Source organism: Motacilla alba, chromosome 13 (genome assembly GCF_015832195.1).
Source record: "Motacilla alba alba isolate MOTALB_02 chromosome 13, Motacilla_alba_V1.0_pri, whole genome shotgun sequence".
NCBI classification, from domain to species: Eukaryota; Metazoa; Chordata; class Aves; order Passeriformes; family Motacillidae; genus Motacilla; species Motacilla alba.
Genome location: NC_052028.1, coordinates 896,308 through 915,214, shown reverse-complemented (window position 1 = coordinate 915,214; position 18,907 = coordinate 896,308). Strand labels below are relative to the sequence as shown.

The 18,907-nt window shown below is 44.1% G+C and overlaps 1 protein-coding gene across 6 annotated transcripts in view; it reads left to right on the top strand.

The window, feature by feature from the left end:
* Positions 1-18,907, top strand: part of FBXW11 (F-box and WD repeat domain containing 11) — a 56,799-nt gene that overhangs the window by 18,426 nt on the left and 19,466 nt on the right. For all 6 annotated transcript variants that reach the window (XM_038149982.1, XM_038149983.1, XM_038149981.1 and 3 more), the window contains 2 exons: positions 14,704-14,766; positions 15,796-16,021. In XM_038149982.1, coding sequence (XP_038005910.1) covers positions 14,704-14,766; positions 15,796-16,021 — 289 coding nt within the window. The remainder of the gene's footprint in view (positions 1-14,703; positions 14,767-15,795; positions 16,022-18,907) is intronic.

Genomic DNA, 18,907 nt, shown 5'->3' with positions numbered 1-18,907 from the left:
TCCCTGCAAGATTAAACCAAAATTCTTGTTTAGGTCTTTAGAGAAACTGGTTCTGTTAGCAAATGTGTGATGCAACCCTGTGGATACAGCACCTTCCCTGGCTTCATCCTTGGAGCATGGCAGGGTTTTGAGTGTGTTTTGTGGTACTGATTTGGGAAGTGGCTCCAGCAGGGCTGCCAGGCAGAGAAAGGCAGGTTTCTGGGCTCTGTGAGCAAGCATCTCGAGTGTGATGTGAGCACTGCTCATTAAACAACAGAAGATAAGAGCCCAGGCATCACTTTGAATTATTGCATAATGTAGGAGATGATATAACTCTTGGGAAATGAATTATTAGAGAGATACAAACGAAATTAACCCAGTAACCAAATACTGCCAACACCAAGTTTCTTCCCTGTCTTCAGTTATGCTTTTCTTCAACTTCTGTTTTTTTAAAAATAATTTTATCTCTCTTTTAAAAATCCACTTAGGTTTTGTTGGGCTTATTTACACCCTCCCAAGGTCTTTGGGGTTCTTAGAAAAGGTTCTTTCTTATACCTTTCCATCTATGCTTGAAGTTTTCAGCTTGATTGCATGCAGTGCCCTGCTCCTCTTTGCCTCTGTGTTCAGACATAGCCTGTGTGGCTTGGAAGCTTTAACAGAGTTCATTCACTGCAGGAACAAGAAATGTCTCACTTCCCGAGCTGCCAGTGGGAGATCTCAGCTTGTTCCTCCACAGGCCAGATATTAAAGTTCATGCAGTGGCTTTTTCAAACTTGAGTCTCCCCTGACTCCTCCAAGCCCATTCTCCCAAGTACTCCCACACATTCTCCAAGCACATTCTCCCAAGTGGCTTGGGGCAGTACATGAAAGGACTTTCCTGTCCTTTATCCTTGGCTTCTGCCCAGCGGGGTGTCCAGCTCCAGAGGTGCTCCTGGACCTGCATTTTCCTTTTCATGGAGTCCCCATCCCTGGAGGTCGTACTCAGTGCTCTGGGCTGGGTGTCTAACATAAGTTTCCCTTTCAGTTTAAACATGGAAGTTTCCAGAAGGAAGTTTATTTTTTTATTTATTGATGTTACAATTTAGTATTAACTTGCTTAAGCTTCTGTTTGTTTTTCTTTACTAATTTTGAGCTTCTGTTGATGTTTCTGTTCTGATACCAGAGGGAAGCAGAACAACAGAAAATGTAGCTGGAAAAACTTGTAGTTGAAAGCTAAGAATTGAGCATGAAAATTACATCATCCTCTTTTCCCAGTACAAATTCAGTCACAGACATGATGCAGTTTTCTTAAAACCACAGAGTGCTGGAGATGGGCTCTGCTCAAACCTTCTCCTCCAGAGCATGAAATCACAAATGGGAGATGACGAGTGGCCTGTCGCTCTGGAGCCTGCACCCCTTTGGAAATGTTATTCTCTGCAGCTGTTGAAATGAGTTGTCATAACCAGACAACTGCTTTGTTGCTTCTGTTGGGTCTGAAGTCATTTACAAATACCTTTTTGACATGTTTTCTGGTATTTTGCCTCAAAACAGTGGAACTGTTACCATTTCTTTTTGGAAACGGTCCAACAGCTCCATTAAAAAGAAATACATATTTGATTTCTTTTCTTTAAAGGAACAGAATGTTCCCTCCAATATCTGAAATATTTGTGCTTGTTCCCTGTGTTTAAACAGACTTTTCAGAGACACAGAGCTTTCAAAACAAGGCCAGCAGTGTAGAAGCAATTAAAACTACCCATGGTGGGTCCGGGGCAGTGTGGGCAGGGGGATGGCCTGGATTCCCTAGTTCCTAAATCTGAGGTATAAATGGCTAGTTTTCCCTCTGGTAATCAGCAGTGGTGCTTTCCAGTGTGGTTCCTTCTGGCTGGAGTCTCCTCTCAGTGAAAAGTAACACCAGTTTGGGGTTTGTTTTCAGCAGTTTCTTGTAATAACTTTTCTTTTTTGGTTCTCAGTGTGGGTGTTAGAGATTTTGAGGCCTGATCCAACAGCTCAGTTTGGTGGCAGTTGCACATGCTGCAGGCATTTGCAAAGGGTAGCATTGCATTTCATTCCCCCGGTGCTGCAGTCTTGGCCATCCTCATCATCTCCACCATATCCCACCCAGCCTGTTTCCTTTGGAGAGCCTAAACTGGGATGAGCATTCTGGATGCAGTCTGGGCATCCCTTACTGCAGCTTCTTGTGGTGCTTCCAGGTGGTGTGGCCAGCCATGGCTTGGTGCTGGATCCAGATACCTCTGCGCAGGAGGATGGGGAAATGTGAAATGCTGGGATTACTTTTTCCAAGCGTGATTTATTCTCCAAAGGGAAGGGTTCTCATAAGCACTTCTCTGGTGTTCTTCATGTATCTGAGTGCTTTGGGCTTTATGACTTTAGTTTTTAACTGAGCCCTGTTCATTCTAAGGGTCAAGAAGGGACCTTCTCTGTCTTGGGTCAGTTCCTAGTGTTTGTTTGGAAATGGAAGTGAGTTATTTACTGGAGTGAATCCCAGGACTGAGCTCTGAGACAGAGCTCTGTTCTTTGCTTTCCTCAGCTGAGGAGCAGAAGTGTGTCCCTGATGTGTGAGAACCAGCAAAATGGAGTGAATATCTGTGAGTTTTGGTTCCTGATTTGCCTGGGACATGACATGCATCTGTCACTTGGAGCTGCCTGTGGCTCCTGCTGAGGATTCCAGCTGTATTCCCTGGGATCAGCCAAAGGGGGGTTGAGGATTCCAGCTGTGTTCCCTGTGATCAGCAAGAGGGGGGAGCAGCCTGTGAAACCTCGTTGCGGGTTGGGGTCACCTGTGGAGGCCTCCCCTGGCTGGCACCATTTAGGTGCTGCCAAGCACTGACTTTTCTACTTGTGGGGAGTTTTGTTGATACTAACAACCTGATACACACGAGTGCTTTTTTTGGACTTTGTTGTTTTCAGTGGTTTTTGGAGAGCACAAAAGGTCATACACTTCATCCCCAAGCTGCCAAGTGTGCTTGAACAGAAGAGTGACCCCTTTCAGGAGCCTGCTCCTCTTAGTGAGGAGTTCTCTCATCTGGTCTTCTCTTCAGAAGTTGCCAGTATTCAGAAGTCAGTAATTTACTTAATCACTGATCTTTATGAGCCAGATGAGGTGGAAGTGGTGAAATGAGTCTCTCTGAGAAACGTCACTGCAGAAGGGACTTCTGAACACAGCAAAAGTCATGGGAGCCCAGTGCCCGTTGCTCAGAGCTGCAACAGTGAGTGCAATGTCAGACATTAATTGTCTCCCTCAGAAAGCACAACACAATCCCAGTAAGCCTGAGAGATTTCACAAGTGGTGGGCAGGAGCTGTTACTGCTGATGGCTCTTCTGAAGTGTCTGCAGAAGGGATGCTGTTAGCCACAGCCTTGTGTTGATGCTTTCTCAGCCTCCTGTGGAAGAGAGGATTTTTAGTCTCTCTGATCCTGTTATGGTGGAAAGAAATGTGTTAGGAAACGTGCCTTGCTCCCTGCCTGCCTTCTGGCAGTGCCATGCTCGTGCTGGGAGGGATGGAGGAGGGAAATCTGCCCAAGGAGAGGAGGCGATGCAAGGCAATCTGTTCTGGGTGTGTGGCAGTCCTCTTCCTTGCAGGTCTTGTCTCTTTCCCATAGAGGAATTTTCTAGGAAGCAGAAATGTTTAATCAAATATTTCCTAACAGGGTTGAAACCACATTTGTGAAGTGTCTTTGCACTGCAGACTTCTCATGAGACCCCCTGGCAGGAGAGTGGGTCCCTTGCTCAGGGGAATTCAGCAGCTGTGTGAGTACCAGTGTTGATGGTTTTGCTGATACTGATAGTGCCACTCTGAGTCACCATCAGAAGGAAGCTTATCCTTTCCAAGTGACAGATTCCTGGGTGCTTAGCAGGCTGCCCATTCCCAGCTTTCCCTGAGCCTCTGTGATTTGCATCTGATGAGTTGTTTTGTGGGCCTTCAAGACTGACCTTTAAACGTCTTTACATAGGTGGCTGGTTTCTTGTGATCCTTTGAAATGGTGGGAGAATCCAAATACATCAGGGGAGGCATCAGAGTCAAGGTAGCACAGCTGGCTGCAGACGCAGCAGGGGATTGAGCAAATTGTACCAATCCGCATCTGGCAGGGCAGGAGGAAGTGCTGCAGCAGAGAAAGAAGGAACTATAAAGTGAGCTTTTTACTCCTCTGTGTAATATTTCTGTGGCAAAATGGTCCTGTTTGCAAAGCCTCATGGCAGAAAGGTTTGGCTTCATGGTGCAGGATGGTCTTCCACTGCTCCCAAGTGGATTTGGGATTCCTGAAAAGTTTGAGGTGAAGTTGTTGCCCTTGAAGAACAATGCTGTAACTGATTTGTGTTGTTCTGACGTATCTGTGAAATCCTATTTCAGCCTCCTGAGTTACCCTTCCCAAAGCCTCTTCAGACTGTGGGTCTGCCCCAGGAAGCAGAGCTGGGACTCTCTGGGACTGTCCCTGGGTTCAGAAACCGCTTTCCTTCCTCAGTGCCATCCTGCCCAGGCCCTGGGGAAGGGATTCTGCTGGCACTGCCACAGGCAGAAGTCTGGGGTTGGGGTGCACAAGCTGGTCCTGGCTTTGGTTTGCCCTGTGCCACAGCTCTGCCACCTCTCTCTCACACAGGAAGCTGTGCTGTGACACCAGGCACTGATGATATGGTGTGGATTGAAAATAATCTTCCCAACCCAGGAACCTGAGACGTGGGGCAACTGTTCCTGCTGTTCTCGAATCCTGTTCTGTAGAGTCTTACAGTGAAGTGCTTTTGTATTCATCAACTGGATCTTGAAGTTGTAGAGAGAGAAGTGGTGCTGACCTTCCAGGTCAAGAACATTTATCATCCATTATATAAATCATGTGAAATCTAAATTATGCAATTGCACATGCCTTTGAAAAGCCAGATAAAATCAGCACTCAAGTGCAGAGTGTCTGCCTATCCCCAGGCAAGGCTGGGTGGATGTTTTTAAAAATTTGAGTATTTTTTTACAACTTGTATTACTGAAGGCCTTTTCATTTAGCTGCAGTTAGGCTGCAGCCCTCTTGGAGATAAGATTTTCTCTACCTTCTGGATATTAGCAGTTCCAAACCCACACTGAATTTGTGCATAAACAAAAGCTTGTGTTTCAGACAATCAGTGAGTGATTAGAATTTCCTGAGGGGTTGTGAAGATTGATCCACTTCTGTGAGCTGCCAAGTCTGGAATACACTGCTCTACATCTCTGGAGGAAACAACTGAACTTCCAACAGGACAGGATTCTTCCTTGGAGTAGCTCACTGGTTCTGGGCTGCAGTTTTATTGAATTTTCATTGTGGTGGCTGCTTTTTCTGTAGTTCTTTTGTGTGCAAATACCTTCTGTTTTGCAAAAGATGAATAATTGAGGGTTACTGCAGGTTTAGTATTTCAGACTGTCCAGTGGCTTTGAGTAACCTTTGTGTAACTTTCACTGTAAACGTTTGTATAGAAGCCTGTTCAAAACCTGCTTAAAGTTTTGCAGTGTCTGAGGCCCTTGAGTATTCCCTCCCTCTCAGCTCTTCGAACCCCTCGTGCTGAGGGTTGTGCTTTGGGTTGGCAATTTGAGGTAACTCCCTTCAGTTTGATATGGAACAGCAGGAGAGATCTGAGCCTAAATTCCCTCTGGGAAACTGGGAATAACATTTCAAGTATTTTAATTTTGCACCAGGCAGCCAAGTTGCAAATGTGTAGTTAATCTTAACAGAGGCTAATTTATTTTTGATGAATTTGAACTGATCTAATTACTAGCTTAGCCTGAAATTTGCTTCCCAGATGTTACTTATCCTACCTTTAATCTGGAATACTGTTAACATTTATTAATTCTGTGGAGCACAGTGCTGTCTTCTGCCTTGTTTCCCCATGAATGTGGCACAGAGAAAAATGTCCAACTTCTGGAGCTTTTTGGAATTTGATTTTGCCTTGCCCTGGTGTGGAGGTGTCTGTACAGCCCCTGGGTTTTGGAAAGGATGCTCCATGGGAATGGCAGAGCTTGTAGGAGGGGATGGGCAGGTTCTGGGCTGTGGAGCAGCAGTGCTCATGGGGCAGTTGGGTGTTGCAGGGATGCATCAGCTGCCTCTGGAGTGTCTTGGCTGCTCCTGGAACCCTGGAATTCAGCTGCTGTTCTGTGCTCAACCCTCGGTCAGATGTGCTAATCTGAGCAGGCAGCAGTCAAATGCAATTTTAACTAGTTTGTTTTCCTTTTACAAGTCCTATAAATGATGAGATGAGTGGATCTAAAGAGGTCTCGTGGCATCTGCTCTAAAAGGAAGAAAAGCGATGATAATCTTAAGCCAATATTTTCCCTTCAAGTTTTCTTTTTTGGGGTGCTTTTAAAGTACAGGAAATAAAAGCTAAAGCAGCTCTTTACTAGACATTGAGACAGTTTCTAAGGTAGTAAATATTACTTAATATTTTCATTATATAAAAAAAAACCCAAAAGCTTGACATACCTAATCCTCCTAACTGCCTAACAAAATCCAGTTATTTAGAGTAGCTTTTGATACAGTTACAGGTGCAGATGTTCTGAACAAGTGTGTAACATAGTGTAGTCAAAGTTTTAAAAACTTAAGCTCTGCTTTTCCTTCAGAACTTTCAGTGAGTTTGCTGTGTAAGGGACATGGTTTGTAGTTTGCCCTGAGTTTTAAAAGTACAGTGGAAAAACTGTTCTGCTTTGAGATGGATTAAGATTGAAAGTGCAGATTCTGCCTAAATAAGTTTATGTGGAAAATAGATGAACCATTAGTGCAAAACTACTGCTAATAATTGTAGCTGAGAACTTGTGGTAACTTCTTAATTTAAAAATATCAATTGAAAAAGCAAACCAATACCTTGCTCCTGACATCTGTGTACCTTCCTACAGCCCGTTTGTCAGGGCCATGTTTCTGGTTTAAACATTTTACTGTTAAAAAAAGTTATTCACAGGCAGAAAGGATTTGTCTTTTGAAGTATTTGGCCTGTAGGGTAGTGAAAGTTAATTGTGAGATGTTTTAGGCAAGGGGTCTCCAAGTGTTATCATTGATATCAGTGATAAGCTTGATGACTGCTTTGATACACAATTTGACTATTGAGATTTGCTGCTCTGGAAGGAGTGGATTGGGATTCCTGCACACATCAGTGTCAGCTGAGAAAAGCTGACTGACTGGACAGGAAAGGAACAAACAGACACCTGGAAAGCAAACACCACTCTAGGCTGGAGGTGGAATTAAAGCTCCTGTTGGGCTGGGCAGGGGTGGGAAAACTAATCCAGTTTTCATCTGGGTGAGCCTCAGCTGAGGCTTTGCAGGGAGCCTTGATGGCTCCTCTTATTGCTGGCTGCTCTTGTGCAAGCTGGGAGGTTGTTGTTGTTGTTGTTATTATTATCATTATTAGATTGATTGAAAATTTCCCCCTGGCAGCAGAAGCTGAGCTTGTGGGCACCTTAACCCCCAGCCCTGGCCTGGCAGAAGTGCCAACTGTTTTTGCTGTTTCTCCTGCATCAGTGGTGCTCTTTGTCTGAGGGGCAGGTGGACAGACAGTGGTTTCTCTGTGTTTGGGCTCTGGTTTTCCATCCAGCACGAGGGTTTGCACCATGTGCGAATTTTGCAGGCCGTGCTTTGGTGCTGGAGTGGTGCAGGGATGAGTCATCAAATTGCTACAATTACACAATTCCCTTCTCATTGTCCTTGTAAATACAATGTGTTTTTATAGGATGGGTACGGCAGGTTTGGGTTGCTGAGTCTTTACTCCAGACACTCAGAATATTAAGTGTGAGCTTAGGGTGTCTTTGAAACAGTTCTTGCGAGGAAGGTGTTGTTAATGTGTTCCTGCATTACCTGTTGAGGTAAGGCTGCCCTTAAGAACTAACCAGTTACTGCATATTTAAAACCCAACAAAACCAAACCCCCACTGGATGTCTCTTGGGATTGCAGTAATTACATTGTTTTTCTGGTGACATCAGCTTGCTGTGTGGAAATGAAGGCAGGCTGGAAAATAGCTCTGAACTTGGACAGAAGTGCAATTGTTTTGTTTCTTATGACAACCTACATTGAACTAACAGTCAGTCAGTGAATATTTTTGATGTAAATCTTTCTGATAACGTGTAATGTGTTATTTCAGAAGTTGTAAAAGCCCCAGAGTGATTTTGCTGTTACAGTTCTCCATCATCTGTGGCCCTTCACAGGCTGGGGTAAGGATTAAATTCCTGCCCCGCCAGGCAGGCTCAGGCTGCAGTTTGGGCACACAGCTGCCTGGTAAAAGGATGTGCCATCACCAAAGGCTCACTGATGCAATTGGAATCCTTGCTTAGTGTTTCATGAAATGGATCAGAAAAGTAATCCTGTGCTGCTGAGCATTTTCATGTGTAATTTCAGTTTCAAAACAAGTTATGTGCTGTGACTCTGGGTACTGCCCCTGCTGACCTGACTTCTGAGGGCCACCAGGGTGGTCAGAGGGATGGAGCACTTCTCCCATGAGGAAAGGCTGAGGAAATTGGGCTTGTTCAGCCTGGAGAAGGGAAGGCTCCAAAGAGATCTAATTCTGGCTTTCCAGGGGCTGAAGGGAGAACTGACTAGAAACATGGAGAGAGAATATTTACATGATTTTATTAGTTTCATGTGAAGTCAGACATACTGAATACTCAGCTATGCAGTTTTATGCGTTTTTTATATATATACACACACATAAGATCAGCAAGTTAATTTGTAATCAGTTTAAGGTGAGGACTGATACTCTCAAAACAAAGTTAATATAGTGGTACTAATTGCTAGTCATCAAAGCATTGGTGATTAAGCAGAGTGATCTGCTTAGTGACTGCTTGCAGTCTTTGGAACCTGCAGAAATGACTGTTCTGGAACATGCAGGTGAGGAATGGCTTGAGATTTTCCTTCTTTGAGCAGAGGCAAGAGCAAGCAATCCTAGTTTTGGGAAACTTATTGCTCTGGCCAAAACCTCCTGCAAGGCAAACCCTTGAGAGGTGTCAAACTGGGGTATGGAAGAGCATTAGGTATCTTCTAAAAACTTACCATCTGTAACTTGTAGTCAAACTTTAGTTTGTAGCAGCTTGAAACACAAACTGGGGACCCCTGGTGCTGAATTCAGGATGTCTTCCTTTTAACTTTTTGGTGGTTAGTCAGAGGCCAAATAAAAATTGATGCCCTATTTTCAGTTATGAGGGATTTTTCTAATTTTGCCTTTAGCTGTTGGCTCTTGGTAGACTCCTTAAGTATTTTAAGTATATTTTTGTCTGAACTTCCAGCAATAGCTGCACTAAAATAAAACCTGGCAACTGGGAGAGCAGCAAGCTAGGTAAGAATTGAAGCATGTTCAGCCTAATTCATGCAGATCCCCACTGCTTACATAAATAGTTTAGTTTAAGCTGAAACAAGCGATTACTAATACAGACATCAAATATAGACATGGCTATGGTCAGCAGTGTGAACGTTTATGTTTGGTGGACAATCAACTGTCCCTGGAGGCTAAGGAGGCCAGTGGAACTTGGGGACATCAGGATTTTTGCATGTCTTCCTAGACAGATCTTGAGGAGGGTGAGAAGGGAGGGATTCGGTCCTTGCTGTGAGAGAGGTTCGTTCCTATCTTGTGCAGTCTAGGTTAGGGGTTCTCCAACTTAATTTCATATTTGTGCCCAGAACATTTTTACTAAGAACCTCTCCATAGTTGGAAGAGGAAAATCCCCTCTTATCCCTGATCAAATATTAAGATGTTGTTAATAAACATTGTTTAGCAGGTTCCTGGGTTAGCAAATGCTGCCTGTTTCTCCCTAAGGAGAGGCTCACTTCATTTGCAAATGCTCTGAAGCTTTTGGCAGTTTCTGGCTCTATTAAAAGCAGGAAGCCGTGAGGGGCATGTGCTCCTCACTTTCAGCTGCAAATGGCAGCCCAGCTTCCTCCCTTGCTGCTGGCTCCAGCTGTCCCAGAGGATGATAGATTCCTCTTTTGCCCTGGGAAATGTGTGCTGGGACCTCCAGCAGTCCCTGTGTGGCTGAGCTGGATTTAGGAGGGGATTGAAGCTCCGGTGCCATGTACTCCACCTGCAGAGTTTGACTCTGAGGTATCCAAGTATAAGTTATTAGTATTAGTTATTTTGTGTTGGTTCTGCAGCTTCTTCAAAGTCTGTTGTTTGACAAACGACATCAGAACCTGTTTAGCTGAATTGTTTTAATTGGTTTTACTTATTTTGTAACTTAAACTGAAATTTCCTGGTGGTTTTTTTCCAGAGAGTGGGAATCTTGTGAAAAGTTAGGCTGTTGAAGACTTAGCTGGGTCTTTAACTGAGATGGGAATTACTGGTGTAGTTTCAAGGGCAGTGAGACATAGAAGTTGTTACTTTCTTTCTCTTTTATTAAAGCTCAAATATAAGACTCTTCTTTTTTTTTCAGGGCAACACGGTTGTTGTCTTGTTTTGTCCATCCACCCTCTGTATCCTGTGAATCCTTTCTTTGTCAGGGAAGGCTTTATTATCATCAGAGAAAGTTAGCAGTGTTGTAAGCCTTGCTCAGTGCTAAAACTCGTGTGTCCTGCCCCAGTTCCCAGGTTTCCTGCTATCACTTCCATAATTGCCCTCCTGATACTGGAGCTCACAGTGGCTGCAGAACAAAGCTGCCTGCTCCGGGCTGTTCGCCTGCCCAGGCAATTAAGTGACTCAAGGCACTCCCAGCTCCTGGAGCCCAGTGCAACCCAGGCTAAGAGCAGCCTGCTGGACATCTGGAGCAGCCTCTCCAGGTTTGATGGATTTCTGCTGGAAAAGGTGCAGCTTTTCCTGCACCTTCTGAGGGAGGAGAGCCTTGCAGTGCCACTCACCTGCAGGAAAATGCGGAGTGCTTTTTCCCCTCACAACCTCAGATCTGTGGAACTGCTGTACTTGAGACATCAGCTGCTGCCTGATATCCAAGGATCTTAATTGAAACTGTGATTTATGGAGTTTTAGAATACCTACAATATCTTTGCCTTTGGAGGTTGTTCATAGTTCTTTCTATTTTGGAAGCTTTTCATAATCTCCAAAAGGAATTAGCTTGATGTAATTAGGCTTGTCAGAACCTCTTCCTCTCCAAGTAACTTGTGAACCTGTTTTTGCCACGGTTTTCTGCACCCCATAGAAATCCCATAAACTTGAGCTACTGTGGAGCAGAAAGACTAAGGAAAAGCGTGACGTTTCTGTGGGACCAAGCAAGGAATGTGGGATACAAATCTCCAGCAAATGAGCTTTTAAACTTGCCCAGCTTGTGGAGCAATGTGTGAATTTTACTGCCATTTCTGGTTACAGTCAGTGGAAATAGAGGCTGGGCCTTTGCTCAGTGTAACTTGATTCAGTTGGGTTTCAACAACTGTGAGGCAGCAACAAAACATCCCAGCTTGGACCCATTGTTATCTCTTGGCTGTCGCTGCTGTTCCCAGTAGGGATGGAGAGCACTTACTCCAGGCTAATTAAGGAGTGACAGCTGGTTGGAAATAATCATTCTACTTTTGCAAGAGCCATGAGCAACTTCACAAGAATTCCTGGAAAAAAATGAACCTATAAACAAGATGAATTGACAATATTTAGAAGATCTGCTTGCACTGTGAGAATCTGCAAGGCTCTTGTGAGGGTCCGAATCACGCCTGGAGAATGTCTGCAAGGGCAGCTTGGCCTTGCTGGGATCACTGGGATGAGATGTCAGTGCTTCCATCAGGCCTTGGAGTAGTTCAGCAGCAGACCTGTGGGGAATTGGGGTGAATTCCGTGGTGATGTCACTTCAAAGGCACCTGGGAAACCTGCTGTATGTGGAACTGGGTGGGGTGAGCAAGAGGTGCTGCTGAGGGAAGGGAAGAGCTGGACTTGGAGATGCCTATCGGTGGTCTTGCACAAGGGCTGGAGCCCAGGAGCCAGGACTGGTGACACCAGCTGTCAGGAATTCTGAAATCCTTCTTCTGCCAAGTGCTGGGAATGGACAGGACAGATCAGAGCTGTCTAATTGCTTCTTCCAGCCAACAGGGCAGGATCCACCCATCACCTCCTGGTCTCCAATTAGTAGGCTTAAGTGCTGGAGAGAGAGATTGAGTCTGAATTGGGATGTGTGTGATGGGGAGAATGACCCCAAAATGAAGTGTTTCAAGAGAGAAGCAGAGCAAGTTTATTAGGAAGTGAAGATATAATAGGGAAAACAAAATATGTAATTGGGATCAGAAAGGGAAAGAATGAAGGATTTAAAAGCTCTAAAATACAGTAAGAAAGTGTGGAATGAGTTAGGGTGGGAAAAGAGTAGATGTGGTAGTAGGTGCCATTAAATGAATGCAGCTGTCAACCTCCTGGTGAAATATCTGAATACCGTGTTCATTTCCAGCCTAAAAATCAAGCTGTGTTATCTGCCCCCACAGTCATGGCTCTGATGGTGACAGGATATGGGCAGGATATTCTGGGCAGCAGCGCATTTGGAGTCCCCATCCCTGGAGGTGTCCCAGGAACACCTGGAGGTGACACTCAGTGCTCTGGGCTGGGGACAAGGTGAGCATGGGGCACAGCCTGGACTCAGTGGTCCTTGTGGTCTTTCCAACCTTAATGATTCTGTGGTCCTGTTAAAGGCTGTAGCCTCTCCCCAAAGCCTGCTGCCCAGTACTTTCCCTGGGCAGCAGTGGAGGCACAGTGGAATTGAGTCAGGGCACAGCACAGAGGGAAACTCACTCTGCAATCTGCTGGTGTGGAAGTCTGATGGTTTTGGTGACATTTGCGTCCCTGCACTCTGTGTCACAGTGCTGCTGTGATGTAGTTTTATTGGATGTTCCTAGAATGACATCATGTTTAGGAGGCAGTTCTTAGTCTCCATCCCTGGGAAAGCTGGCAAAGATCTCTTGAGATATTTTCTGATAAAGGGAGAAGTGCAATGGCAGAGTCCCACCATAGCCTGCTGAAGGAAAGTTAGGGGACATAGATGGATAAAACATGGGATTTCTGCTGAATTTGCTGACCCAAGCCACCTGTCTGATATTCTCAGTGTTCCTTGCTCATAGCTCCCAGGTTCCATGGGTTTATGTAGCCTTCAGCTGCCAAAGGGCATGAGATGTTCCTTCCTCCTTTAAGGACACACTAATTGGATGCACAGTTAACAACATAGAATCACTCTAATGAGTATTTTTGCATATTCATATTGAAATAAAATCAAATCAAAGGCACCCTGCATAGTTCCCTGGTGGCATGTTTGCTTTCCAGAACGGTGTAATTGGTGTGGACTGGCTGGGTCCCAGTCAGTGAGGGGCTGCTGTGTGTTCCCTGCTGGGGAGGAGCAACCCTTGCACTGGTTTGTGCCTCATTGAGAGGGTCTGGTTAGGACTTGTAACTAACTGGGATGGCCCTGCAGAGACTATGGCTTCAAAAACCATGGAAGGTGTGGATGTCCAGAAACACTAAAGTCCATGTTTTTGTAGAGTCACCCCAAACATCTGCCTTTATTCCTTTCTGGATTCCCCTCCAGTTGCCTCCTGGGCTTGTACATGTCATTGTTGTGTGTGTCGTGACCAGGCAGTTGAGTCTTTCCATCACCTGTGGCCACAGTTTTTATCCTGTCATCCAAAGCCCATATCCCACGTGTTTTCCACACCTTCAGAGAGGGCTCAGAGTAAGCTTGAGCCAAGGCAGCTGGGCAGGGGAGGAGGGGTTGCTATAGGCAACCCTTACAATACACTGTTCATTTTCCAGGGTCTCTTGGTTTGTGCAGCACATCCTTATGGAAGAAAGAGGAGGAGATGCATGCTTTTGAGATGGAATTGTGTTTTGAGTGAGGGTGGATGTAGTTTCTAAGGAGTTATCCATAATCCAAGATGACAGGAGTAAGGGAATTGTGTGACTTACTCCATTGTATGTTTTACCTGGGCTCCTTGTTCCTCTTGAAACAGAAGGAAAGAAGGCTGGAATAATTACAGGTGTTTGAGGACACTCAGTTTGTCCTGCTAACCCTCTGCTAGTCCCCTGGGGATGGGGAGGGCAGGGCTGGGGGAAGCTGGAGCTGCCTGGGAATGAGGGACTTGGGAACAGGGAGGAGGAGATTGTGGGTGTGCCATGGACAGCAAAAGGGAGCAGCTCAACAACAGGGGCAGAAAGGAGAGAACTACTTTGGGAGACAGAGGTGAGCTCAGAGAAACATTTACAGCTGCAGGTTTGTAGAAATGCTTCCATCTTTTATTGGTGAAGGAAAGGGAGGGAAGCAATAGTAAAGAGCAATTCTGATGTGGGGAGAGCACTGCAGTAAAGGCAGGGGTGACTGCCTAGGGTCGTAGACACAGCCTAGGAGTAAATTGCAGAGATGTTCTGCAGAGAATGATCCCTAATCCTAGAGCTGGGGGAAATAAAGCATATTCTGTTGCATGTAAATAGTGTATAGTGATTTTTTTTTTTTTTGCCTAGCTGTATGCAGTTTAAGTTTGGCAGAAAGTGCTGGTTGAATACATTGACAGGTTTAATTGCTTTGGTTTGAGTAGGATGAAAGTGAATTTATTTCCCAGTGAGAAAAGCGTTGAAAGGCTGCATGAAAACCTGTCAAAGGAAATTGAAGTGGGGTTGGGAGTTATCTTTACAGTAAATGGAATTGATAAACATGTCATTTAGAAGGGGAATTTATTTGTAATACTCAGGTTTTGTGGCCAGAACAACCTTTGAGAATTCCGTTCACTGGGAAAATGAATTTTATTTGCTCAGTTGATTTGCTTTTTCGTAATGCTTGTAGAGCAAGAAATTGTCACAGAGGAAAAAGCTGAAGTAATATTTGTTCCTTTTTTCCAGAACACGTCAGTAATGGAGGATCAGAATGAAGATGAGTCTCCAAAGAAAAATACCTTGTGGCAGGTAGGACTAACATGGATGTAGAAGGAGAGGTGCCAGGATTTTGTATGTTCCTGCTTTTGAGAAATGTCCAAATCTTGGGTCTGCATAATCATCCTTGAATGTCGTTGGCTGTGTCCTCCTAAAATTGGCTCAGCCTTCGAGTGAAGGATGATGCCAGTGGATAATCTCAAGAAATTACCATTTTTGCTTAGATTTTATAGTTTGTGCTGACCTTGGAAGGACAATTCTCTGTCAAAGCATCCTTGGGAATAAAGTTAATTTATATTTCTGAGCATGTGACTGTTGTTTAGAAAGAGAAGTTCAACATGGCGAGGACTCACAACCCATTTGCTTTGAAGAAGTTTGGGAATATTTTGGAGTTTCCAATTGCTCCCCAGCAACCTCTTGGCTCCTGAGGGGCTCAAAGGAGCTGGCATCACTCTGAGGCTGTGCTCAGTAATTAGCAGTGGCTCCTGCCAGGGTGTTCTGGGCCATCCTGATGTGGAGCTGAAGCTCCTAGGATTTTAATGAGGTGTTCATGTGCATGTCCCAAACATTGACAGGAGCTGTTCTGCAAAAACAAACCCAGCCCTTGATTCTCAGTTTTTATTTGTGGACAACCAGTGCAACACTGACATGAGGATCTCGAATTCTTATTTTAACCACCAGAATCTGAGCAGAGCATTTGTGGAAACAAACTGCAGTGTGCCTAGAAACCATTGCTTTGAGGTGGGAAAGGTAGTTCTAAAAACACTTACATCCCTTGGAGTTGAAGTGGTAAGAGGTGTAGGGGAAGAATTCAAGACTCAGAGTAAGTAGTAATTTAGGAGCAAAGGCTATGAAAGACTTTAAAAAGTCTTTGAAATTCATCTGATGTAACTCATTGCTTGAAGAATGTGTTTTAAAATTTAGTTTTGATTATTTCTTTGCATCTTCTTGTATGTTCTTCCTTGAGAGAGATTTTTATTAAGCAGTTCCTATAGCTTATATATAAATACTAATATTTGAATATATGCTAACATATAAAAAATGTTCCTTTTCCAACCCCAGATAAGTAATGGTACTTCATCTGTGATTGTCTCAAGAAAAAGACCATCAGAAGGAAACTACGAAAAGGAAAAAGACTTGTGTATAAAATATTTTGACCAGTGGTCTGAATCAGATCAAGTGGAATTTGTGGAACACCTCATTTCCCGGATGTGTCACTATCAGCATGGACATATTAACTCCTACCTGAAGCCCATGTTACAGCGGGACTTCATCACTGCACTGCCAGGTAAATCCAGGGCACGGAGCACGGGACTGCTCTGGGGTGTGCAGCCCCTTGGGGATGTCCTCTGCCTTCCCACTGTCCCTTAGAGAGCCAGCTGCAGAGAAGGGCAGCAGGGTGGCTGAATGCCTTCTGTGATTAATTGTGTTGGCCACTGGATGCCAGTGTTGTTCCACATTAAAATAGTTGGACTGGTGTATCCCAAAGAATTTGTGCTGGAATTGGAACTGAGTTGTCACAAAAGTTGTGTATCTGCAAGCTTTGGTCTGAACTCCTTTTTCATACAGAAAATGCTACTGTAGAGGTATTTTAGTTTAGGAACTCTTACATTTTAATGTTGTTCTGAGTTTCTGCTTAGAGGAGTGCATCTAGTTTGTCTACTCTTGTTGCTGACCTGAGAGCAAAAACACTTGTGGATTTTTATTGTGTTGTCCATCCCTGACTCCTCCTTTTCAGTTACTCACAACCTCTTCTGACACCCACAAGTGTCAGCCTGTGTTGATATGTTCAGATATGAAATCTGTTTTTACACTTGCTCAATGATTTTTGTCACAAAAATGCAGAGCAGCAATAGTGGATATACAGAATCTCTAGGTTGTACTCTGGTAAAGTTGTATTTATTTTTCGATAAGTTTTTGGAAGAAATTGTACCTCTGGATTCTTGCTGCTAGGGGCAGTGATTCATATGATTCTTGGAAAGGGAAAAGTGTGGACATTGTTTGCAGAGTGGGAAATCAGCCTGGGTAGGTGGTCAGTGTGTTGTGTGCCCCTGGGAGCCCACTGGCACAGTTTCACTCTGCAGTGTGTGAGCAGCCTGTGGGGTTATCCCAGGAATGCCAGGACAGTTCTGAACACTGAGGGTGGAAGAGGCCATGCAAAGCCTAAAAGCTAAACTCCAAATCAGTTGCTCCTCCTAGGACGGACTCTCCAGACCCTTCATGTGCGAGTCTGATGTTCTATTAAAATTTTATTTTGTTTGCTTTTATACCTCAGGGCTGATACAGAGTTATACAGATCTTTCATGTTATATATTTCTGCCTAAGAAAATTTTGGGAGCTTTGTAAGGTGACACTTGTTTACACCACATTTGTATATACCGAAATACATCTTTACAACTTCAGTTGCTTGTCCCCAGTGTAAGTACTGGGAATTGTTCCTGTATTCAGCCTTCCTTGAAGGTGCTGTGGCGTGTGGAGAACATCTAAATTTACCCAGGAACTTAATCCCAGCTGATTGAAATCAATCCTGGGTTGGGCTGCAATCACATTCAAGGAGAATTGAGGTACCACTCTCAGGCACATGGAGTTGGAGTTGATGATCCTTGTGGGTCCCTTCTGACTCAGGAAGGCATCAATGATGCCTTTTTAAAAGATGACTTTGCTTGTCTTGAAGAAGTCATATTCTTTTGTTGTAAATAGGAGTAGTTTTTGCTCATTGCCCTGACCAATTTTACACCTGTGAGAATGCAGGAAAAATGGAAGAAGAGTTGATGGAATTATTTTCAGTGACAGAGTGGTAACTGTGGCATGTTTGCTGATCTAAGTGACTGTTTTGTATCTAATGTTGATTGCATTTAGAGATTTGACATCCCACATTTGGGTTTCATTTTCATACAAAATGATATTTATACACAGACCTTTGAAATCCCTGTGAATTTTAATTGTTTGAGTTTATTATTGAAATTCATCCAAACCTTCAGCTGCTCCCTCTAATGAACAACAGCTCTTTTTCACCATTTTCTGTTAAACTGCAAAGATTCTGTAGAGTAAGGGATGAGTGTCATATTTTCCTTTGAAAAGTCTACCAATAGATGTCAAATTCACTTTACTTCAGAAAATGGAAAGGCTTTAGTACCTATTTCAGAAATTTTCTAAAACAAATCCCTGTCTTTTTATGTAAAATAGGGATATGCAGCTATTTCAGGCCTTAACGTGTCTTAAACTTAGTCCTGCATGTTGTCTGGCATCAAATCTATTCTTGAGATTTTTACTGCTAGCAGACGTTCACAGATTTAAATTGCTACATCCAAAAGAGATGTCAACTGAAATATTTAAACTAATTCACATCATAGGATCAGGTCCAAAGCACAGACACAAAGGATAGGGCCACTAGACATACGTTATAGTTAGCTAAATTATGTAGAATAAATCAATAAATGAGTAAGACTCACATGTATTAGTTTCTGCTTTCTGCTGCTGTTCATTTTTATGAAGGCCACGTGAAATTCAGTGTGCAGTGGAGGACTGTATGAATATACTTTATTCATGCTTTAAAAAAATAACAGTAATTCCTTTGATTTGTCAGGACTATTTGAAGCCTAAAGTAGGCTGTCATGAGATAAAGTGGAAAATTAAAAAGGTCATCATCTCCTGCTTTGAAAGATTTTTTTCATGCTTGGCCAAGGGGCGTATGTTACTCATGAAAATTAAGTTATTCAACATCTCAGGTTCAGAGGAGTTTTGTGGAAAGCAAAATTGCAGGTCTTTGAAATAAGGAACAGACTTAGCAGTGACTTTTCCACAGGGAAGAATTTATCTCCAGTATCCCATCTAACCCTGCCCTCTGGCAGGGAAGCCATTCCCCCTTGTCCACTTCCTGATGCAGAGGAACTTTCTTGTAGCCCTTTCCGACACTGGCAGGGGCTCTGAGGTCTCCACAGAACCTTTCCTTCTCCAGGCTAAACATTCCCAGCTCTCCCAGCCTAGTTCCATAGGGGAGCTGCTCTAGTCCCTCTAGCAGCTCCAGGGCCTCCTCTGGACTTGCTCCAGCAGTTCCATGTCCTTGGGTTGGGGACACCACAGCTCTGATCCCTGCTCCAGGTGGGATTTCAGGAGAGCAGAGTGCAGGGGAGAATCCCCTCCCTGGGCCTGTCCACGCTGCTTTTGCTGCACT